Source organism: Solanum lycopersicum, chromosome 6 (assembly GCF_036512215.1).
Source record: "Solanum lycopersicum chromosome 6, SLM_r2.1".
NCBI lineage: Eukaryota > Viridiplantae > Streptophyta > Magnoliopsida > Solanales > Solanaceae > Solanum > Solanum lycopersicum.
The window spans coordinates 42,406,226-42,426,881 of NC_090805.1; the positions used below are offsets into that span (position 1 = coordinate 42,406,226).

General features: G+C 36.0%; 2 protein-coding genes across 6 annotated transcripts; both read right to left on the reverse strand.

Annotated features, from left to right (window-relative positions):
* Positions 1 to 112: 112 nt before the first annotated feature.
* On the reverse strand, positions 113 to 7,050 carry LOC101262626 (metal tolerance protein C4). 2 transcript variants are annotated; one of them, XM_004241816.5, is made up of 13 exons: positions 6,380 to 7,050; positions 6,233 to 6,287; positions 4,518 to 4,650; positions 4,367 to 4,422; positions 3,900 to 4,014; positions 3,747 to 3,804; positions 3,516 to 3,634; positions 3,320 to 3,439; positions 2,697 to 2,798; positions 2,549 to 2,621; positions 2,403 to 2,470; positions 726 to 786; positions 113 to 650 (listed from the first exon to the last, which is right to left on the reverse strand). In XM_004241816.5, the coding sequence occupies exons 1-13, from the start codon at positions 6,684 to 6,686 to the stop codon at positions 526 to 528; spliced, it is 1,392 nt and encodes a 463-aa protein (XP_004241864.1). In that variant the 5' UTR covers positions 6,687 to 7,050; the 3' UTR covers positions 113 to 525. The 2 variants fall into 2 exon arrangements, with proteins under 2 accessions (XP_004241864.1, XP_010322802.1); XM_010324500.4 differs by having other exon boundaries at positions 6,233 to 6,303; positions 6,380 to 6,967.
* Positions 7,051 to 7,526: 476 nt separating this feature from the next.
* On the reverse strand, positions 7,527 to 20,449 carry LOC101262322 (mannosyl-oligosaccharide 1,2-alpha-mannosidase MNS1-like). 4 transcript variants are annotated; one of them, XM_004242214.5, is made up of 14 exons: positions 20,095 to 20,449; positions 18,369 to 18,416; positions 17,499 to 17,693; positions 15,363 to 15,475; positions 14,599 to 14,664; positions 14,304 to 14,475; positions 13,479 to 13,568; positions 13,206 to 13,330; positions 12,994 to 13,059; positions 11,251 to 11,359; positions 11,065 to 11,163; positions 10,443 to 10,523; positions 10,172 to 10,342; positions 7,527 to 8,215 (listed from the first exon to the last, which is right to left on the reverse strand). In XM_004242214.5, the coding sequence occupies exons 1-14, from the start codon at positions 20,245 to 20,247 to the stop codon at positions 7,961 to 7,963; spliced, it is 1,743 nt and encodes a 580-aa protein (XP_004242262.1). In that variant the 5' UTR covers positions 20,248 to 20,449; the 3' UTR covers positions 7,527 to 7,960. The 4 variants fall into 4 exon arrangements, with proteins under 4 accessions (XP_004242262.1, XP_010322800.1, XP_025887353.1 ...); XM_010324498.4 differs by having other exon boundaries at positions 14,304 to 14,430; positions 20,095 to 20,443; XM_026031568.2 differs by lacking the exon at positions 20,095 to 20,449 and having other exon boundaries at positions 18,331 to 18,406.
* Between the last annotated feature and the right edge of the window lie 207 nt (positions 20,450 to 20,656).

Consider the following 20,656-nt stretch of genomic DNA (forward strand, 5'->3'; position numbering starts at 1 on the left):
GTTCTTATAACGAAAGAATATCAGATCAGTTTTTTTAAAGTTTGTCATGTCATGTTCTTCACTTTTAGGACTAATACTAATTCTAAATATCAAGCTTTGCCTTAAGCACAAGTTTATGGAAAATAAAAAAAAAATTCGTCCCTGTAGAATTATCACTTGTCTGATGTCTCTAATGTTCATATATTACATAATAACAATTGATAGTATAGAGAGTAATAACCAGGAACCGTTCTTTACACTGCTAATAATGGATATCTAATCTCTCCAAGGCACCTTTCATATGTCACTGAGTTTCTTTGCACTAGCACAACCGTAGCTGGAAATGATTAAAAGCTTCTATTCTTTCTCACAAGAAAAATATAAGCAGAGGATCATTATCCCCTACACTGAAATGTCGGTGTAGAGAAAGCTTCCTTGGTAGCATCCAAGCTTTAATGATATTCCCAGAATTCATCAATCATGTATGCCATTTTGTTATAATTTGAACAAGTTCGCATAGCTCAATATATTTATTAAGCTATATACTCATGGGGTTGGCACAATTGGATTATGGGCTTCAATGTCCACATGCCTAATGCCTGGAACTATTTCCTGGATTTCTTTTTCTAGCCTATCAACTTCACTCCCTAGTGCTGTGACAACTTCCTCACCTGCCAAGAAAGAAGAGAGAGTTCATAGCATTTAACTGGTGCAATTAACAATCATACGTTTAAAGTTAGGCATACCGTAGATTGACATCATTTTCAGTAAAGCTGCATCATCCTTCTGCTCTGAAGCCTCTCGAAACTAAATATGAAAAGAGAAAATAACTGACTATTACATATCATATCGCCAAGGGTGAAGACGAAAGTGATATAATATTTATGGTCTTCATATTTCAAGCTGAAGATATGATAATTCAAGAAATATGTCATCAATGTTATGCAAAATCAAATAGAGATGAAGTAACTGAACTTAAAGAATGTATAAGCAAGAAATGAACAATGTGCCAAGCAGATATTACATCAAAACAACAAAAAAGCAAAAGTAGGGTCAAGAAAATTGCAGAAAGTCCAACATCAATGGAGCATAATATCTTCGTTCTATCCAGGTATCCACGTCAAGGACAGATACTATCTTAAAGTAAAATCCCCGGCAAGGTTAATTGCTAAACCTTTAGTTGTTAGCATATGGTTGGAACTCTATTTGTCAAACATGTGTGTGTTAAATATCTTGGCGGAACTCTATGCTCCACAGATATAATCAAATAGTTCAGATTTTCTTGGATAGAAGCAAACAATTTAAACCAAAAAAAGTTTGTTGTGGGTGGAAAATTCTTCTGTAATATCAGTCCCATGCTGGGTCAGAGGTTAGCAGAGTTGCAGCAGATACCACAAATCCAGAATGAAGTAGCTAGTTGAGCCAAAATCATGTAGTTAAGAAAAAATGAGCTCTTTTATCTGGTAATGACATGACTAAATAAAAGGATACAACTTGCTCTCTAGGAGAATAGGCTTTAAAGAACCTTGCAGATGATGATCATCTGTAAGAAGGAAGATGAACAGCTGAGTACAGGAGGCCGTTACTTGAACTATGAAGCACAAACACACAGACATGATGCAGAAACATACAAATAAGCACTGTTCATCCATCTTCTTTTACCAAATTAATTTTGATCTTTTTATATTAAGATGTCCCAAAATATGCAACATATATCTTTAGATAATAATATCCAACAATTCTGCAATGTTTCAAGACTTAAAGCCATCTAATATTTAAAGTTTTGATCATGATTTTGTTTTTCACTACACCAGTTTCTCCAAATCTTCAAATCGTTCTACAACTACCAATAAACTAACATACAACTAATCTAAGAGTTAAAATTGTAATTATAAATTTCTTTTTTCAGTACACAACTTCTCCAAAACTTCAAATTGTTCTGTAACTACGAATAAACTATGCAAGTCAAATCAACCATGCCAACTTAAAGAGTTTCACACAAACCAGGACAGACTAATTTGTGTTACAAACAAGTGAACATGTTTGTATTTCATATTATTAATATGACAAATCACTATATTTAATAATGCACATCAGATCCACCAGGTTATACCCTCTCACTTGTTTTCCAATTTGGCTTTATCCTATTGATCATTGTATTCTAGGAATTTATGTTGAGTTTTTGTAACATCTTCCTAAAGAAGTCATCTTGAAAAACACCAACGTAGGGCCAAAGACTTGTCACCAGATTGGCATGGTAAAGAAGTATCAAATGTATTCTATTTTAGGAAAGATGAAGGACTATCAATCCATTGATGTTGTCAGCTACTGAAATGTAAAAACAATATGCAATTTTCCCTCCTTCACCCCAATGAGAGGTGGTGTGGTGGAAGAATTAAGAAGTTGCATGCAGAACTAATAACCTGTTTAGCCCACTCTTCACGTCCAGCTCTCTCTAGATAATTTTGAACCAGCACTACGCCATTGAAGTCTGCAATATAAAGCAACATATTAGAAGGTGTACCTTAAAGAAACTGAAGAATAGAAATGAAGAACCAGATCCCATCACCTATCTCAGCCTTAAACCTAAAGAACCCAGGCCCAATCACCTCACTTTTGCAATCATAAATGGAATCAACAACCTGTATCAAGTAAAATTTGGATGGTTTAGTTAGGCAAAGAGGTCAGCAGAGTAGAGTGATCCAGAATTTACATACTGGATCATTTTTCAGGAACTGAAGAACCCTGTCCATGTCATTGTCATCAATTGCTCTACCAATCAAAGCATGTCGATTTCTCTGAATCAGAAATATAGCAACCTGCATTTCAAATTGCATTGTCACATAATAATCCTCCCTTTTTACAGAACTTAAGTTTGAGATGACAGGCAAAGAACGTAAAGGCATCAGACAGACAACAAAGTTAAGTCATCCATGTCATCAGTCGATGTATCACTAACACTGGAAAGCGGTTTGTGAGACGAGTCTTCAAATTTCACTTGTCTAGGTCAACATCTTTCTTATATGCTAATTCGCAGTCACTCAAGTTACTTCGACCCCAGTATTAACTTCAGAATCACGATACAAGAGCTAAGAACAACAACCACTTGATCCCTATCTAAACTAGAATTGGCTGTATGAATTATCAATATCTATCCCGCTGCATTTTGATCCATTTTCTAATACTCAATATTTTATTTATTCATGAACTCGAATTTTTAAGAAATCATAATTTCATTCATGTGGGGCATCATTTTTGAATCATGCTAACACATATTGAAAATACATACAGATTACAATGCCTGAATTTCAAGACAAGTTCAAGGTTTAGCATCAAATACCATTCCTAGAAGATTGCCCACTATAATCGAACCAATGGGATCATAAATTGGATTTCCAGTGGCATTTACAGCAACCAATGATGCGGCAGCAATGGCTAGACCTGTAACAGCAGCACCATCCTACAAATTGAACATCATATTACACATCACTGACAAAGACATCATGAGTAGGAGCACAAGAAAGCATGTTGGTCACCTCTGTCATGACAGCTACAGCTGTAGGATCATGACCACGCCAAATGTAATCTCTCACTGTCATTCCTTCAGCAGCAGCTCCTTTTCTGACAGATTGAATAGCCACAACGAGAGAAATACCTACAAGAAATCCAGGGTCCGGAAAGAATATGTAGAGAGTGAGATAAGGGTTAGAAAACATAAAAGGAACAAACATTCTAACTACTTGTATTTATTAAAGAAGATTTCATACCCTCTATAATGAATGAGCCACCAATCACCAGTGCTGCATATCCAATATTTGTAGGTTGCTGAAACAAATATATAGGAAGAATATAGTTCTAGTTGATGTGAATGCACAGTATTTAACAACAGATGATGGATCACTGTATTTCAATTTAAGTACCTCAGTAGTCCACAAGTTTTGTACTCCGTGAACTATAGTAGCACCACAGCCAAGACAAAAGATACCAACAGCAGATATCAAAGACCAGACAAATCTTTCCTTGGAGTAGCCGTATCTGAAATGATAAAATAAGTTCAACAAGTTCATCAGCCTCTAAGCCTCAGAAACACATGTCACCAGATAAAAAATCTTTTCCACTATATCGGTGTGAGACCAAAGCGATCATAATGTGTTCAATTTATTGTTGTTAAAACTTTGGCCAGACGCATATACTTGAAAAACAAATATCTTGTCGATGCAGCTGCACATTCACGAAATCAGTGGTAAATATTTTCATTTGCAATGACAGAAAATACTGCTATATCTACAGGTGTGCTCTACTCAAATACTATAGAATTTTTTTTAAAAAAAAAAAGGGGGAAGGGGGAGGGGGAGCATGTCTGCAATGTCAAGGTATTGGGACTTACGGGTGGATAGCATCTGGTGCACGTCTGGAGCTACTTAAACCATAAGCAAGAAGCGCCTACAAAGCAAGCATAAGATTTGTTTGATTGACGAAATATAAAAGATGGAACTTGGCTCATACCAGGCCAAATTAGTTTTAAACATGTGCAATACCTGATTTGCGAAATCCGCAACTGAATGCACAACTTCAGCCAGCATGACATGGCTGGAACTGACAAACCAGACCCCAAACTTCAGGGAAAAAACAAGAAAATTGCACCATAAAGCTGTTGTGACTGCTCGCTGGCTACGAAAATTTAAAAAAAAAAAGGAAAAAATTACATGGTGACACAATATACATAATTCATAGTTTTAGCTAAGAAATATCTTCCCTTTTTAGTCAATATAGGTTGCCACGATTGTACAGGATAAGGCTTTGATGTAAACATTTTAATCTACAGAAACTATTAATCACTTTGATAGTGAAGCCATTTCCACCACTCTATGTGAAACACTGCTATGTCTGACCAAATGGAGTCCAAATTAATCAAACATGTCGAAATATATTTAATGTTATTGAGTGCTACTTGATTGAATATGGATTATCACCTTCCCAAGCAACACCTTTGAATGATGATTAAATTACTTGCAATAAGATAACTGAGTTCCAGTGGAATATAGTAGATAGTACCATAGTGGCTGTGTCCAAATCCCAAAGCAGTGTTTTTGACGGCGAGAGGCGACAAAAGGCGACAAGGGCCTGCCTCGTCACGCGGCGAGGTGAGCGGAATCGAGGCGCCAATTAATACCCAAAATTAAAAACATTTAATTGCACATATAATATTCAAAATTTCAATAGCAATTACATATATTACAAATACTATAATAATTACTATAGAAGAAAAAAAATTCAAAAAAATAATGGACAGCAGTCACAACACAGTGAAAGCAGAAAGCATTTTACAGTAATTCGGGACAAAACAGAGAGTGAAGAAAACAGAGGGAAAAAAAGAGTAGTGAAGGCAGGGAGCAGTGAAGAGTGAAAGAGAAAGAGACGAATGGAGCAGCAACTCGATGGAAAGAGAAGAAGAAGAGAGCGGTGACTGAGGAAGAGAAGAACTGATCAGCGACTGAGGAAGAAAAGAAGCAGCAGCGGCTCGAGGAAGAGAAGAAGAGGAATACACGAAAGTCTGATGAAAGTTTGAAAATAGAAAAAAAAACCTAATATTATTAAGTTAAAACTTTTTTTTAAAAAAAATCAAAATGGTGACGCCATTTTACGTTGCCATTGGGTCACCTCGGGTCGCCTTGGCTCGCCTATTTGAGGTCGCCTCGCCTCAGTGGATAATGGCGACACAGCCTCGCCTCGCCATTCGCCAAAGGCGCTATGGCGAGTGCCTTTCACAACACTGTCCCAAAGTAAGTCTTCTTTAGGAATATCAACTTCACAAACCTTCTCTTATGCATGTCAAAATATACAATTTAACCTAAATTTACTGTTAACATAATGCGACACTGATAACTCATTTCTTGTAACTTTAATCAATATTTCTTCTAAAGCTGTGATGTTTGGACTAACTTGTGCTGATATTAACTAATGTGTTTGTCAACTTGTTACAGTTCACAAGCACTGGTGTCTGGTTATCATGCTCACCAGGGTTGGGACTTGGGTGCATGAGCTTACAGTCCAATGTTCTTTTTATTTGTTGCTTACACTCCCCTTGTCCTACGTGAAGGATTATGGAACGGTGATAAGGGATTTTTTATGCTAAACAATAAGAAAAGGTTAAATTTGCAGATTTCTAAGAAACAGCAAGGTTATTTATTCAATTATTGTCTAGAAAGGAAACAAAAGGAGCATCATATATGAAGAGAACAACACACGTTACCCAGGATCATCCACCACTTCTATTGTCTTTAACTTCTTTGGTCTGGTAATCAACCCTGAAAGAGCAATTTTCTAAAATACTACACATAATGAACTCTAATTGGTAAAGCAATCCGTAATTCGTATTAACTCATGAAATGACACTCACCGCGGCTGAGGAACAGGTGACTACTATTTCTGGAAATTGAAGACGATACCACATTTAGCGAAGAATTAACCGAGAATATACTGCGCAATGCGAATGAAGGCCCCTGACCTCCACTGAAATTTGAATATGGATTGCATTGAAATCTATGATAAGCATCGAAATGAGGTTTAGTTTCTTCTTTGATTTCGGATGAGCAAGTGTGAAAAGCGCCAAAGTCAAATTTATCGAGAGCTGCAGAGAGGGAATAAGATCCTTGATAACGATGACGATAGCAGCGAAGAGCAGAGAGAACACCACGGGTAGGCATCAATGCGTGATAAACAAAGGATTATATACTCCAGCAAAAACTAGTTTCGGCACTTCACCAAGGCAAACAAAGGATTATATGCTCCAGCAAAAGTAGTTTCAGCACTTCACTAAGGCTTTAGGGTTTTGAGGTTCTATAGTGAAAGTGAGCTCCAAAACTCATTGCCGAAAAATGGAGCATCAATGGTGGAATCGGAAATCCCCTCAAGAGATTCTCCATGGGTAAAGAAGAAGCATAGTCCCTAAAAGCGTGTCCCCTTCCCAAATTTAGTGATGTTTGGGCTGTTGGGCCTGAACCATCAATGGACCATCGCAATAGCCTTTGGGTCATTCACATAAATGTCATTTGATTTTGACAATGAAATAAAAGATAATTATTTTTTGTTATAAATTTATATTTTCGTATTATAATAAAATATAAATTATACCTTAACAACGCATAATAAGTTATAACATCAGAGCAAAAGTTTAGTTCAACATTATGTCATAAAAAGGCATAATTGGTTTCCACAAAATGGATATATGTAAAGTTTCAATTTTATAACTTACATGCTATGTCGTAAAAGACATAATTTACTTCTGTGTTGAATGAGACAAAAAAATTCTTTATGCTTGTGTCTAGAGAAATTATGTCATAAAATTACTACACAATTTATGCTACATAAATTACTGTCTAAAATGATACTCCTCCATTTGTCTCAACTTTATGTATCAAATTTTTGGTCTATTTTTTATCTACTTTTTTACTTAAAAAATCAATTTAATTTTAAACTTCTCATACAATCTTAATGAGACAGATTTATAAATATATAAATATTTGTAACTTATTTTAAATCATAAATTTTCAAAAATATCTCAAATATTTTAAACCAATCAAATAGATACAAGGTATGATATACAAACATTCCCAACACATTCTTTTTCGAAGAAATAACAAGGTATGATATACAAATAGTATAGTCAAGCCCCAAAAATGTGGAGCTACCCACAGCCAAATGCCCTATATTAGAATACATTTGGCTCAAGCCCCAAAAATGTAGAGCTACCCACAGCCAAATGCCCTATATTTGAATACATTTGGCTGTTTTAAGGGAATGTAAGAACTAAAACTAAAAATAGAGATGCTATCTAATCATATAAGTGGTCATAGGAAATCATTTCCGCTCAACTCTAACATCAGTCCAATAAATCCGGCGAATCTGGCTAACAAGTGTCAGGCAACACAGCACTTGATTCCCATAATTCTGAATCAACAACTAAACCACCTATGAGGACCTACTTATTACCAAATCGGCCTTCTCTCCTGGTCAGCGGCCGCTTATATGATTTTTGCTGTCCAGCTGATTTTCCAGCTCCAGAAGTCATTGCTCGATCATTCCGGCTCACAATTTTTATGGGGTGAGCCTCCGTGTTAAAAACCCACTCACCTAGGGGAATGACTGAAGGAGGTGAGTAAAGAAGATAGAGATATTTAAGAGTCTCCGCGAGAAAAAAGCTCTGCATCATGTTGTCTTGCACACCAGAGTTAACCTGGGAAAAAACAGCAAAACCAGGTACCCAAAATATCATTGAATATCAAATCCTGAATATAGGAAAAAAACAATTTGGGAAATAAACACAAGTATAACTCCCCACAACAAGTTGAGCCAAATAGGAGAAGAAGCAATAAAAGATCAGAGGAGATAGGGTGCCTTTACTCAGCTTGCTCAATGTTTCTCTCATATTATTGGCATACAAATGTGATGAAAACTTTCAAGATGTCAAATTGGAGAAACCTATTCTTTGATCTCAAGATTAAACAAAAGAATTTGAACATCAGTTAAAAATGTTACTAAAATAAAATTCAAGGTCTGGTTGTGGTATTTCAAGGTGATAAATTCCATTTGGAAATTGAGCAGAGAGGTAATAGGACCTCTAAAAAGGTGGGGTGCATAACTGATACGACCATAGGTCAGGGGTCTTTATGCCTGAATACTTCATTTGGATCAGCCTATTCTTTAGCATGGTACCAGATTGAACCCTTCGAAAGGAAAAATTGTGGGGCTTGCTGCAATATACTTTAGGATGTATATCAAAGTCAAAATCGAAGGCGAGGCGTTGCTCAGTTTGAATCCATATCTTAGAACAATAAGCAAAGTATATCATGTGGCAGGTTTGTATATTTTTTTGGATATGTATTTCGGTTCTTACCTTTCAAAGAAATGACCTTTTTAAATTTGAAGATAGTTTCACTTAAACTTATCATTTTACCCTTGATGAGAAGTTTATATATTATGGCATATTTCAAAAGCTTTCCTTTCTTTCCTGACTCCGTAAATTATTTTTTTTGCTATAACGAAGGAGCTTGTTGTTGGATAGAGAAATGGATAAACTTCTGGGAAGGTTAAGCATACATGTAACATACTACCTCTATATATTTCACTACATTTAGGAGAATCAGTAAAACTAATTTAATTATTAAAAAAAGATCATTTTACAAATGTTTCTTGCACCGTCTTCTGTTGATATAATGAAGTCCAATTTGTGCCCTATTCCTAATATTTAAAATAATGTCATAATTCTTGGTATCAAGTACAACTCAGATCCTAACCATGTTATGCAGTCTTATTGTTCTTTGGTGAAAACTGAAATGTCGAGGCAGTGGTTGCTTGTGACAGCTTTCATGAAGGTATCAGGTAAGTGATACTGGCTTGGCTAAGTGGCCAAGAAACTGATCCACAATTTTGTCATGACTCGTGCAGCATTAGAAGCTTGCGATCTCAGAGAGTCCCGGGGATTATAAAAGGATTTGGGGGTGGGTGGGGGTGGAATAGGAATTCTCCTGAATAAAGGTTCCATGTGCTCAAGCATTTTGATATGTCTGCTTGAGAAAGCAGATCCAGATACAACCTTACGTCTCAACAAATGAACATTGCTCATGTTATTAAAATAAAGTACAATTTCACCAGTAAAAGGTCAAGATTATGCAAAGCAAAGAACCATGGAGCTAGGTAAAGGGTAAGAAAGCATCAGCCTGAGGTGAAAAGGAGGAAACAGAAGTCTAAGCAGGATAGATGAATTATATTTCAAAATCACTGAACCCGTTCAGATCTGAAAAGCACTGGAACACAAATGCTAGACAATGGAAAAGGCATCAGAGGGAAAATCACCAATAGGAGCCCCATGTCATTCTAATCCAAATATGGGAAAACACAAACATCCATGTATGTGAGTATATCCCAACTATGGTACTTAAAACAAAAAGAATGTGGGTATCAGAAGACACATCTTCCTAACAATGACACTAAAACACAATGTCTTCACTAAGAATTGTAAACGTTCAAAAATGGAGAACAAAGAAAAAGACAATGCTGAAGACATTGAAAAAAAGATAATAAGGAAGGCAAATATCCCACTTATAGAGGTCAACAGAGATCATTTGAAGAGACAAATCAATCTGGAAAAAAAATCATCAGCTAGAGTTAAAGAGTCTAAGTTAGTACTTACATCTTTAAGTCCAACGTATCCAGATTCTATTCTCGAGTTCTTTTCAAATGCCTGAAATATGTTCCAACCCCACTCTTGGTATGTCTTGTTTCCAGTCAAACGCCAGAGGTAAAACAGAGATTCAACCGTTTCTGGCCTTAGTATGTTCCACGACGTACCCACAGTCATATCCTGAAAAGCATTGAAGAGGAAAAACAACCACAAGTTCTTTATCAACATATGTAAACAGCAATGACAATTATGCACTAATAAACTAAGTGGCAAAATCGACCTGGCCTTTATTAAAGACATAGTTTTCTCCTGCCAACTTTGTAGGTGTTGACTGGTAGAAATTATAGCAAGTCCAAGCAAGCTGCAAGAAGAGGTCAATAGATCCAGTAAAACAGCATTACTCAAGCATTTTGTTACTAACGAGCAATAGTGGAAGTAGTCACTATATGATATATTACGCCCACAACGTATCCTCTGTGCCTTCGTTCCCAGGTACCCTTTATCTATGACAGAAATCTATAAGGTTGAATTATTAAGTATGGACATACGGGAGCTAAATGAAAATGCTGTTTTTAATGACACCAGGTAAACATTCAAAATGTGCCTCTCCCCAACTTGGGATTCATAAAGTCAGCTGGAAAGAATCTGAATACAGAATATGGCATAGGTTAATTTATGCTTCACATTTTAGTCCACCAAATGAATAAAAGCAAACCAAACTTGGCAGAATAATCTCCAATGTAATCTAAACAAACTCACACTCAAAGTTGAAGCAAAACTTTAATGAGATACAGATGGTCGGATAAGAACTTATGTCAGACCATAGTTCTTCTTTTTGTTTTTTGGACAATGAACTTAAATCAGACCATAGTTTGGAGCTCTACAAGTTCAAAATACAATACCTCTTCCGCCAGTGATAAAAACTTCTGAGAATCATCAGGACCATAACCAGACGAACCTAAAGCTAACATTCCTGGAGCAAAGCATGCAAGTTCATCCATCTGTACAGAATTCAAAAGTATTAATATGATCTTAGAATCACACACATGACCAGAACTCACTGCTTCCCATTTGACGCTATACATTACCTTGTCTACGAAAGAATCTCCAACCTTCTCACCAATATAAGCAAAAGATGATGGAAAAGTCCTCCGCACCAGGCTTGAAAGACCTTTCATTGAAGTCTCCCACATTTTTCTGTTTTGGAAAATTAAATAGAAGAATTGAATTTGATATGACCGAGATTGCAAAAAATTGTAAAAGAACATCCTTCACAGTTAAAATTTCATGAAAAATATATGCATTGTTAGGACCGTAAATAAGCAGGCGTAAATGCGGAAGCTAGCAAAGCAAACTTCGAAAAACCACGAGTAAGAAGACAACGAGAAATATACCAAAAGACACAAAGATTTAACGTGGTTCGGTCAATCGACCTACGTCCACAAAGGAGATGAGCAATCCACTATAAACATGAGAGTACAGAATACAGAGGGAAACAACCTCAACCAATTCACTCGGAATACATGAGAGGTTCACAAATTCTCCCTCTAACCAAAACTCTCAAAGCCCTTAAAACTACATTGTGAATGCTAATTAAGTTAGAAGGAACATGCCTCTATTTATAGAGTCCTAAACCTTTTCCTACCCAAAAAAGAATATTCAATTCAAAACCTTTTCCTAAAAGGAAAACCTATTTATGGTAAGAAATTAGGGCAAATAAAACCCAACATGCATTGACATACTTTGACTTGGTCCACATTTCTGATCCTTTTCGTCCTAAAGTAATTAAAACACAAACTTTCAAGCAATAACCAATTTCATCTTCCTCCATTTCAGACCAGTAAAGCATATGTAGTGGCAGAGCCACCTTATGATAATGACACCCCTTCGCCGGAAAATTACATTGTTTAGCTAGGTTAAAAATTTATATATATGCTATATGTTGACTCTTCTTCTTTTTTCAAGAGTTATATTTTTATATTTTTACATTTTTACACCCCTTCTTAAAATAGCTAGTTCCTCCACTGAGCATATCATGCTAACTTTGCATTTCTCAAAGGAAACACAATTACCCAATACGACGCACTGAAGCCATAAAACCCCAGTTCTTTGGTCTTTAAAATAGCTTATGCAAAACAGCTTACAACTGCTAATCAAGATAACAGTCATAAGGAAATCCTCAACTAAATTTAATAGTTTTGATTAATCTAGTTTGACCAGCAAGAAAGTTAAGTAAGTAAAACTGTTTGAAATTTAGGATTCTTATATCTGAAATTTTAGAGATATGTTAGAGTAATACTTGGAAGATACAAGAGTACAAAAATGCAACACCAAAAGAGTACTCTATTGTTAATCAAGATAGTAAGTTTTGTACTTTTAGGAAAAAGGGATGGTATTACTTACATAAGCATGCCTTCATTAATGCTCACTCAGGTTTGAGATTGTGTATATATCAGAATGATATTAAAAATAGCAGTAAATTTTTTTGATGAAAAATAGCGAACAGATACTTGGCATTAAATTTAACCACTCTTACTCTGATATACATAGATCAAATGGTATGATAATAAATAGCTCTAAAAGTTCAGGCTGTTTTAATGTATTCAGATTACATTGCATGCTGTCATTGTCCCCCCTCAACAGTGTTTTTTTTCTTCATGTTCTGTCTAATTCATGTCTTTCTTGATTGTGCATCTTGGTCTATATATGTGCCATGATGCATGACAAAAGACTTCGTTAGGACCGACAATGTATCCTGATGGACTTAACCTTAGTTTATACATAATAATATCACTGGAGAAATAAAGACAATTTTAACTTAAGCTTCTTACCTGTAGCGGTCCACGGCAGTTGTTCTGTTTCCTTGTATCCAGACCTTGAGTAAATATTCATAAAAGCTGAAACAACATCTTTTACTATAATGTACAAAACAAACAAAGTAAACTAAATTCCAGTGAACAGAGGGATATGGTGACACCAGTCCATTCTCAGTTCACATTATCAGATAAACCATTTGGAAATAAGATAATGAAAGACCATTCACCTGTCACCCATGGCCCCAAACGTTATAGTGGAGTACACAACCGCCTTTCCCTCTGGATTAATGTGTATTGGGAGCAACCCATCATCTGGGAAAGTTCTACTAATTTCTAAGATGACATTCTCCGCCTGGAATAGAACGTTATGCCATTTGGTCACTAGCAGAACATTGATTCGAGTCTGTGTAGCTTAATCAATTTCTGTCATGCCCATTTGATATTGTAGTTTAATTTAGTAGCTATCAAGATGTTATATATTGAAAACTATCGGGGAATACCTTTTGTTGATACTTCGGGTCTCCTGTTCTTTGTGAAAGAGCAATAAATTCAAGCTGCTCAGAGGCAGAATCTGCCAGGATACTATGGCCCTGAGAACAGGGAGAACAATAGTTTCAGCAAATGTACACTGTGTGTGTGTCTGTGTGTTAGTGCACTGGAAATTATATAGTACATGCCATGAACCTGAAATATTCAGATTTCAAAACGATAGTCATTGGTACGCAAAGAGGACTCTGTATTGCAAGGAATGGAAGGTGCTTCGAGGACAGATGTACTCCATGCAGAAGATTAAGGAGAATTGTACTGCAAACTTACATTTTTGGTGTAAAGAAGGAAATATAGACGATGTAATTCAGTTGGTAGGTTTCCTAGGATCTTTGTAATTAGTTTGAGTTTCCGAGGCTCATTGTTGATAACTTTTTGGAGGTGGCCACAGCATAGCCCTTAATGCTGAGGAATAAGAATTACCAATTTTCAGAAAAAGAGGATTCTGTCCTAGTGCTTAAAATGAAAAAAAATTAGTAAAGAAATGTTTTCTCCCATTGGATACACAACTCCCTCAAGGTTATATTTTAAGACCCTTTAAGTATATTTTAAGAATATTAGAGCATTTCTCAAGGTTATGCACGATTCTTAGTTCATGTAGTTCCCCTTTTGAATACTCTTCCCCAAAACTGGAATTTCCTCCATGCCCTTGATGGAAGATGGGTGCAGGGCAAAGCATCAAATGACTTGTCAAATAAAATTTAGAATAACACCAGCATGAGATACTTGAGCTATACTGCAGGGAAAATCAACTTGAATTTAGTAAAGTTCGGGTTTACCGCAGTCCACCCATGATTATGTGGATTCCCATGCGACAAGTTGATAATGTTGTAAGGGATGCCAGTGGGTGTATTCCATGCAGGCAACAGTCTGTCAGCAATATCTTGAGCCTTTTCTAGGAAAAGCCTATCACCAGAGAGGTCATACGCACTAAGAAGTCCACCAACAACTCTATTGTTAAATTACAGAGAATTAATCAGTAAAGAACACGGAAACAAATCATCAAAGCCGATAGGAGGTGTCAGAAATCTAAGTAAATGCATTACAAAGGCATCTTAAACCTTATAAAGCAACCTTATGGTTGTCTCAAAAACACTGGCATCATAATTCTTGTTGAAATCCAGGGAGTTTGCAACCCACCTGCCATCAGAGTTCCTTGTTAGCCACAAGCATAAACTCTTACTTGAAGCTCAAAAATATGGAAATTCATAAATGTCTTCCACTTGGCGCTATTGTAAAAGTAAAAGGGATATGTAACTGGTAGTCCAATGATTTTGGGAAGAAAAGATGCCACAAAAAAAAAATCCATAGTCCAACGGAACACAGAACTCTAAGAAGTCTGGGGGGGGGGGGGGGGGAGATTTGGATACCTGCATACTTTTATCATAGAGATGACGAGTATAAAAGATATTACTAACTCATGATGCATTTTAGATTTATCGCATACATCATTACTTGATTCTAGTGATAGCGCTCATATTTCAATAAGATTTTAACAATTCATTCTCTTCTTGAGAACAAAATTGAGATCACGAGTAAGAGGAATTTTAGTAGCTTAGTAGGTTGGCTACCTGAATTTTCACCTTGTTGGTGAAATTCAGTTCCCCACCTTGTAATCCCCCTCCCCCACAACTTTTTTTCTTTTCTTTTTTTTTAAAAGAAGAAAAGAAAAAATATGAATAATATTTGTCAAACCATGGTTATTGTGTGCAGAGAAGGATCGCCGCCAAATAAGATAAAGTAGAAAATGGGACGTACACATACACAAAGCTGGTATTAACATAAACAAAGCTTCAATCTAGGATAAGAAAGATAAACTCAAAGAAAAATAAACTCACTCTCTAGCTCTCTGAAACTGCTCATCCAAGCCCATGATATATAGTGTGTCAAGAGAATCGATTAATGTTGCACCAAGACCACCAAAACTGTCAACGCCATTCTTTGTTTGTGGCTGGCATTGCAAAAGTTTAGCACGAAAATCAAATAGTTGCGGGCACATGTCAAACAGAGGATATGATATATAAAAGTACCACAAGCACATAGCAGAAGAAGATTGAAAAGTATCAAGGGAAATTTATCAGCCTCTTAGATTTAAAATTTAAATATATACCACCAAAGGATGTGGTGCAGGGGACGGGGATGCTCCTCCCTTAACCAAAGGTCTCGGTTTCAAGCCCTGGCTTTGGAAAAATTTTTGGTAGGGAATGCTACCCTTGAATGGAGCCCTACCTGGCACAAATCCGGATTAGTCGGGCTCCAATGCGATTACTGGACACCGGAATGGGAAACCAAAAAAAAATTGAAATATAAGTAAAAATTGAACCGTCTCCCAAATTTTCACTTCCTTTCTTGCAGTCATAAAATAAGATATCACCATTAAAGGTCAATGAGAATTAATTCCACACAGATCCTCTGTCTCTTCATAAATTTGACCGCCTAAATCTGCCTGTAAGTGTACTTCAGGAAAATTTTGAAAAGCTAACAGGGTGAACTTTTTCATAAATCAAATGATCAGTCAAATATAGACAAAGAAAAGGGAAGTAGAGAGCCGAACAAAATCAAAGATGAAGCTAGCAATTCCATCAAGAATAAGATTTGTTCAACGTAAAGTTATTATCACTCAGAAGCCGAGCCCTAAATACTCTAATCAGAAACAAAATTCCCCAAGATTTTACCTCACAGTGCCCTTTTAAGAAGAACAAGAAATATCTTGTGCAAAAAATACTTATTCCAGTGATTAATTACTTTCTCCAAAAATGATTGTTTAATATTTCACAGAGATGTTAAATGCAGACGATTGAAGTTTCACTTTTGATTGCACTAAATGTTCCCTCAAATCTTTGACATAAAAAGAGCTTACAAGATAAGATCTTAGTGTTATCTTCATTACCAGGATACTCAAAATTCTTGATGAACTTCGCGAGGATCTAACTGTATGAATAATCTTCCCACATAAAGAAAACTCCTAGTGTTAACCGTACTTTGACATAAAAGGATTCTTGAGACAAGAAACAACATTAGATTCTTTTGTCATGTTTACTCAAAGAGTGGACATAACAGTAAATGAGTTATTACACAATAAAAAGCAGATCATAGAATTCTCCATTAGATCAATCGCTAAAAGACAAACTTGAAGTAAAGAAAAGACAAAACTTTTCTAGCTAAAGAGGCAGTTACTTTGGAATGACCAAAATTACACCATTCATGTCAAGAGAAAGTATTTGGAGAAAAACTGTAAAGTAGGAGTCAATTAATTGAGTCTTCACTTTTTACATATATTAAATTTGAGGTAACTCCTTTTTGGACGCATTTTAGAAATCCTCGAATACAAAACCTTTTTTTAACCAGTAATATTGCAACTCGAGTATAAGATATTGTTCATATTAGAGACTTCACTTTTTACATATTTAAAATTTGAGGTAACTCCTTTTTGGACGCATTTTAGAAACCCTTGAAGACAAATAACTTTTATCAGTAATATTGATTAAAAGATATTATTTAGTATAAATGAAAGAACTAACTTAAATAAGATAGAAATATAGGTAGGTGTAGCTTATTCCTCAACTTTCAGATAAATAACACCTAAAATATACACCAAAAATGTCTAGATCAAAAGAGCGTACACCAAAAACAATGGAACTATATTTCTGGACCTAAACTGTTCTATAATTGGAATGAAGCAAAAAACAAAAAAAAAGGTTGATTCAACATCTTCTGACAAAATATTGAAGGAAGAGAAAAATATGAAGACTCGCAGTTTAAATGGTCAGCATAAAGGTACAGCATAGATATTGTTCACCATCACTCGGAACTTTAAATAGTAGATAAAGGAAATAGAAGAACATCAAACCCCATGCAACCATGTAAACCCCCTACAGAGATACCTCTGCCAAAGATATGACTGTTAAATGACTAAATACAATGGAATAAAGGTAATCTGTGTACAAAGAAACTTATTCGAAGCGGCAACTGACCTGAAGTTCATCGTGGCCCCATGCATATTTTTCATATGAACTCCAGGCATGGCGCATAGCATCTTTCACTTTTTCTCTTCGCTGAGCATCAACGGGATCCTCTGTGTAATCTATTTTCTTCCCCACATCACCATCACTGTGACTAAAATTCATCGTTTCACCTGATACACTTTGATCATTCTTCAAATCCTCCAGCTACAATGCCACAAAGACCATAAATGGAAAAAAAACCAGCAATTAAACCATGATGAAGGAAACAGAGCTAAATATTAAACCCTGTGAGTTTTGAAAGCAATAACAACAAACAAAAGAAAATAAGACGACTTTGCCAAAACAAGTGATGTTCATATATGTTCTCTTCTCCTAAAAAGACCTACCAAGTCCTAAATACAACATTGGTGCCAGCAGTGTAAAACTGCCAGAACGCAGACGGACCTCCCATTTTTTACTTCCGCACGCCCTCCACCACATCCACCATCACAGTTGCCAAACCTATTGCCCACACTACCACCATCTTCTTCTTTTTCAATGAGGCAACATGATTACACACACCATCTCTATCTTCATTCTTTCCGTCCCCAACTACCTCTCTCCCAATGAGTTCCTTCCTGTTGGACACTAATATGCATGAGTAGTTTTCATACAAGATAAAAAGAGTTGAACCTAATAGCAAGAATTGATGACTAAATCAGGATTTCCATTCTAAATAGTAATGTTTTCATTCAGTTGGAAGGAGGAGAAATCGCTGTGTATCACCAAAATCATAAGAAGCTAAAGCATAAAGAATTCCCCACAAGCCAAAATTTATAGAAGAGTTGAAAATTAATCATACCAGTACAGACTTTGAAAAGAAGTGCTGAAACTGCTTACCAGATCTTGCAACCGTATCACTTCTTCACTCAACTTAGAGATCTCTTCCTGCGAAATCACATGTTCATTGAAAAATTGCAAGACAAACTGAACTTAAAACTTCAAAATGTCCTAATCATAACTGCTTCAAGAACCACTAGCTTGCTTATGAAGTATATATACCAACAAACTTCTACGCCACAAAAAGATCCCAGGACAGAGTAGAAAAAAATTCTATAAAAATTGAAGGGTATTAAGAATCAAACATTATTAGAACTTTGCTACTACTAGCTAAAAAACCAAACTTCCACAGGCTGCCGACACCAATACACAGAAAGCATTAGAGTATTACCTTTTACTTAGTTTCTTTTGAAAACTAATTGATGATCACATGTAAGACGGAAGAAATCAATTACATTTCTTTTTATAAACAGGAAATTCCCCGGGAGCCATTGAAGCACAGTTCGAAACTAGGAGATTTTATAGCCCCTCTATTCTTATCCACTGAAATACCATGCTTTTATCTGTGATATGGTTCGAATCCGTGACAAGCACCTAACCCACACATCACACATTGCATCTTACCCCTAAACCAAAGTTCTGGGTTGATATCAATTTTTTGAAGGAGCAAAGGGGGAGAAAGAGAAAGTAATCCCACATGCAGGCTCTCACTTAGAAACTTAAACCAATCACCAGAAAACCAGTCAATATCTGCTTTCCTAAGGAATTTAAAGAACGCCACACTTCCTATCATGGAAACCAACAATTGAACCTCCCCCACTTCATTAAATGAAGCAGCAAATATACTAAACTATCTAACCTTACTTGGGTAAAGTAATAAACCATGGATGAGATCGTACCAGCATTGATGAACTAGATCCCATCAGAATTATTAAGTTAAAAGTGCTTTTGGATGAGTCTAGTACTAGGGTAGTGACCCTTGGAAGTCCTCTTGTTGCATCTCTATTTTAAACATGGGCCTGGTTTAGTAGAATTCCAAGTTCTGGCCTTACAGACCAGCACAACTTTGGAATTAAGATATTGCTCTTTGTTGCTAAACGATCTAACCTTATCAAGGGAGTCATTTCCACCTTAACCCGACTTATGTTTCAATTATCAAAAAAGTATAGACCTGCAGCAACTAGAAGATCTCTAAAATGAATGCTAGATATCTTAATAGTTGAAATAATTAAAAAACAAATCTCACTGAGAATTCTTTAATCCTCATGCTTAGTGTTGGGAATAACGATCAACAATTTGATTTAAGAAGGGTCTTGGTATTCGTAAGGTCTACTTCAATTCATTACAGATAATAACTCCAGTAAGAAGTTGAACTACCTTGAATCTTCCAGTGAAGAGACTATCAAATTAATGAGGACTGGTACTAACACAGATAGTCAGATACAACACACACTAAGGTACCTCAGATTTGGAGTGGGTGGGCACTCAAATACTCAATTCTATCATCCTCAATCACGTAAATTCTCCAATGAAACATAGACATTCTTATTGTGGTAATAAAGCAAGACTTGTTCAAAATTAAAATGAGAACTATCAAACTAGAGAATCAATTAACAAGCCATAAAAAAATGGGCAACAAACGAATAAAATAACGATGAGGCAAATCTTAGCAGCTCAGTCGATTGGCTAGCTGAACTTATTCCCCACCTTAGCTATTTCCCCTTCCCCACCCCTCAATCAAAAAAAAGAAAGTAACAATTAAGTATGTTAACAGAGAAAAGCGCACCTGGTGATCTCGGACTAAAGTTTGTCGATCCCAAAAGAAGAAAGAACCGAATACGAAAACTATGAAAAGCAAAGCAAGACGCTTGGGGCGTTTCAAATAGTAAGATGGATTGATGTACTTCCACTTATTCGCTGACGATCTACTCCTCACCATTTTCTTCTGCTTTATCAAAGAGATTCAAAAATTGATCACGATCGAGATTGGTGAATCAGAGAGAAATCCATTGAGAATAAAGGGATAATGAAAAAAAAATGGCAAGTAGTTAAAAAACGAAGACCAATAGCCGTTAGGGAATAGGGGCGTAGGAACTAAATGGAGTGTACGAATTCCTCTTCCTTTTTTTGTTTCTTTAGTTGGTGCCAAATTGGCATGTAGCCAAACATTTTTATTTATTTTCATGTCCGTAACCGTGTATTCGAATCAGTTTTTTAGTTAACTTTTCATGTCCGCGTGACCGAATCAATTTTTGCACTCCTTAACTGATTTTGTGAAATACTAATACTCAGTCCCTCCTGCAATAGATGGAGCATGTAGCCAAACATACCTGCATGCAGAAATGGAT

What these genes read in the sequence shown, in the direction of transcription:
- LOC101262322 (XM_004242214.5), bottom strand. Translation starts at nt 20,247, where the DNA reads ATGGTGAGGAGTAGATCGTCAGCGAATAAGTGGAAGTACATCAATCCA. An exon ending in CAGTTTCAGAGAGCTAGAGA is followed by an intron (nt 14,665 to 15,362) that starts GTGAGTTTATTT and finishes CTCTGATGGCAG; the next exon opens with GTGGGTTGCAAACTCCCTGG. An exon ending in TTTTATCACTGGCGGAAGAG is followed by an intron (nt 10,524 to 11,064) that starts GTATTGTATTTT and finishes CTCTTCTTGCAG; the next exon opens with CTTGCTTGGACTTGCTATAA.
- LOC101262626 (XM_004241816.5), bottom strand. Translation starts at nt 6,686, where the DNA reads ATGCCTACCCGTGGTGTTCTCTCTGCTCTTCGCTGCTATCGTCATCGT. An exon ending in TGGGCAATCTTCTAGGAATG is followed by an intron (nt 2,799 to 3,319) that starts GTATTTGATGCT and finishes TTTGAAATGCAG; the next exon opens with GTTGCTATATTTCTGATTCA. An exon ending in AGTTCCTGAAAAATGATCCA is followed by an intron (nt 2,622 to 2,696) that starts GTATGTAAATTC and finishes TACTTGATACAG; the next exon opens with GTTGTTGATTCCATTTATGA.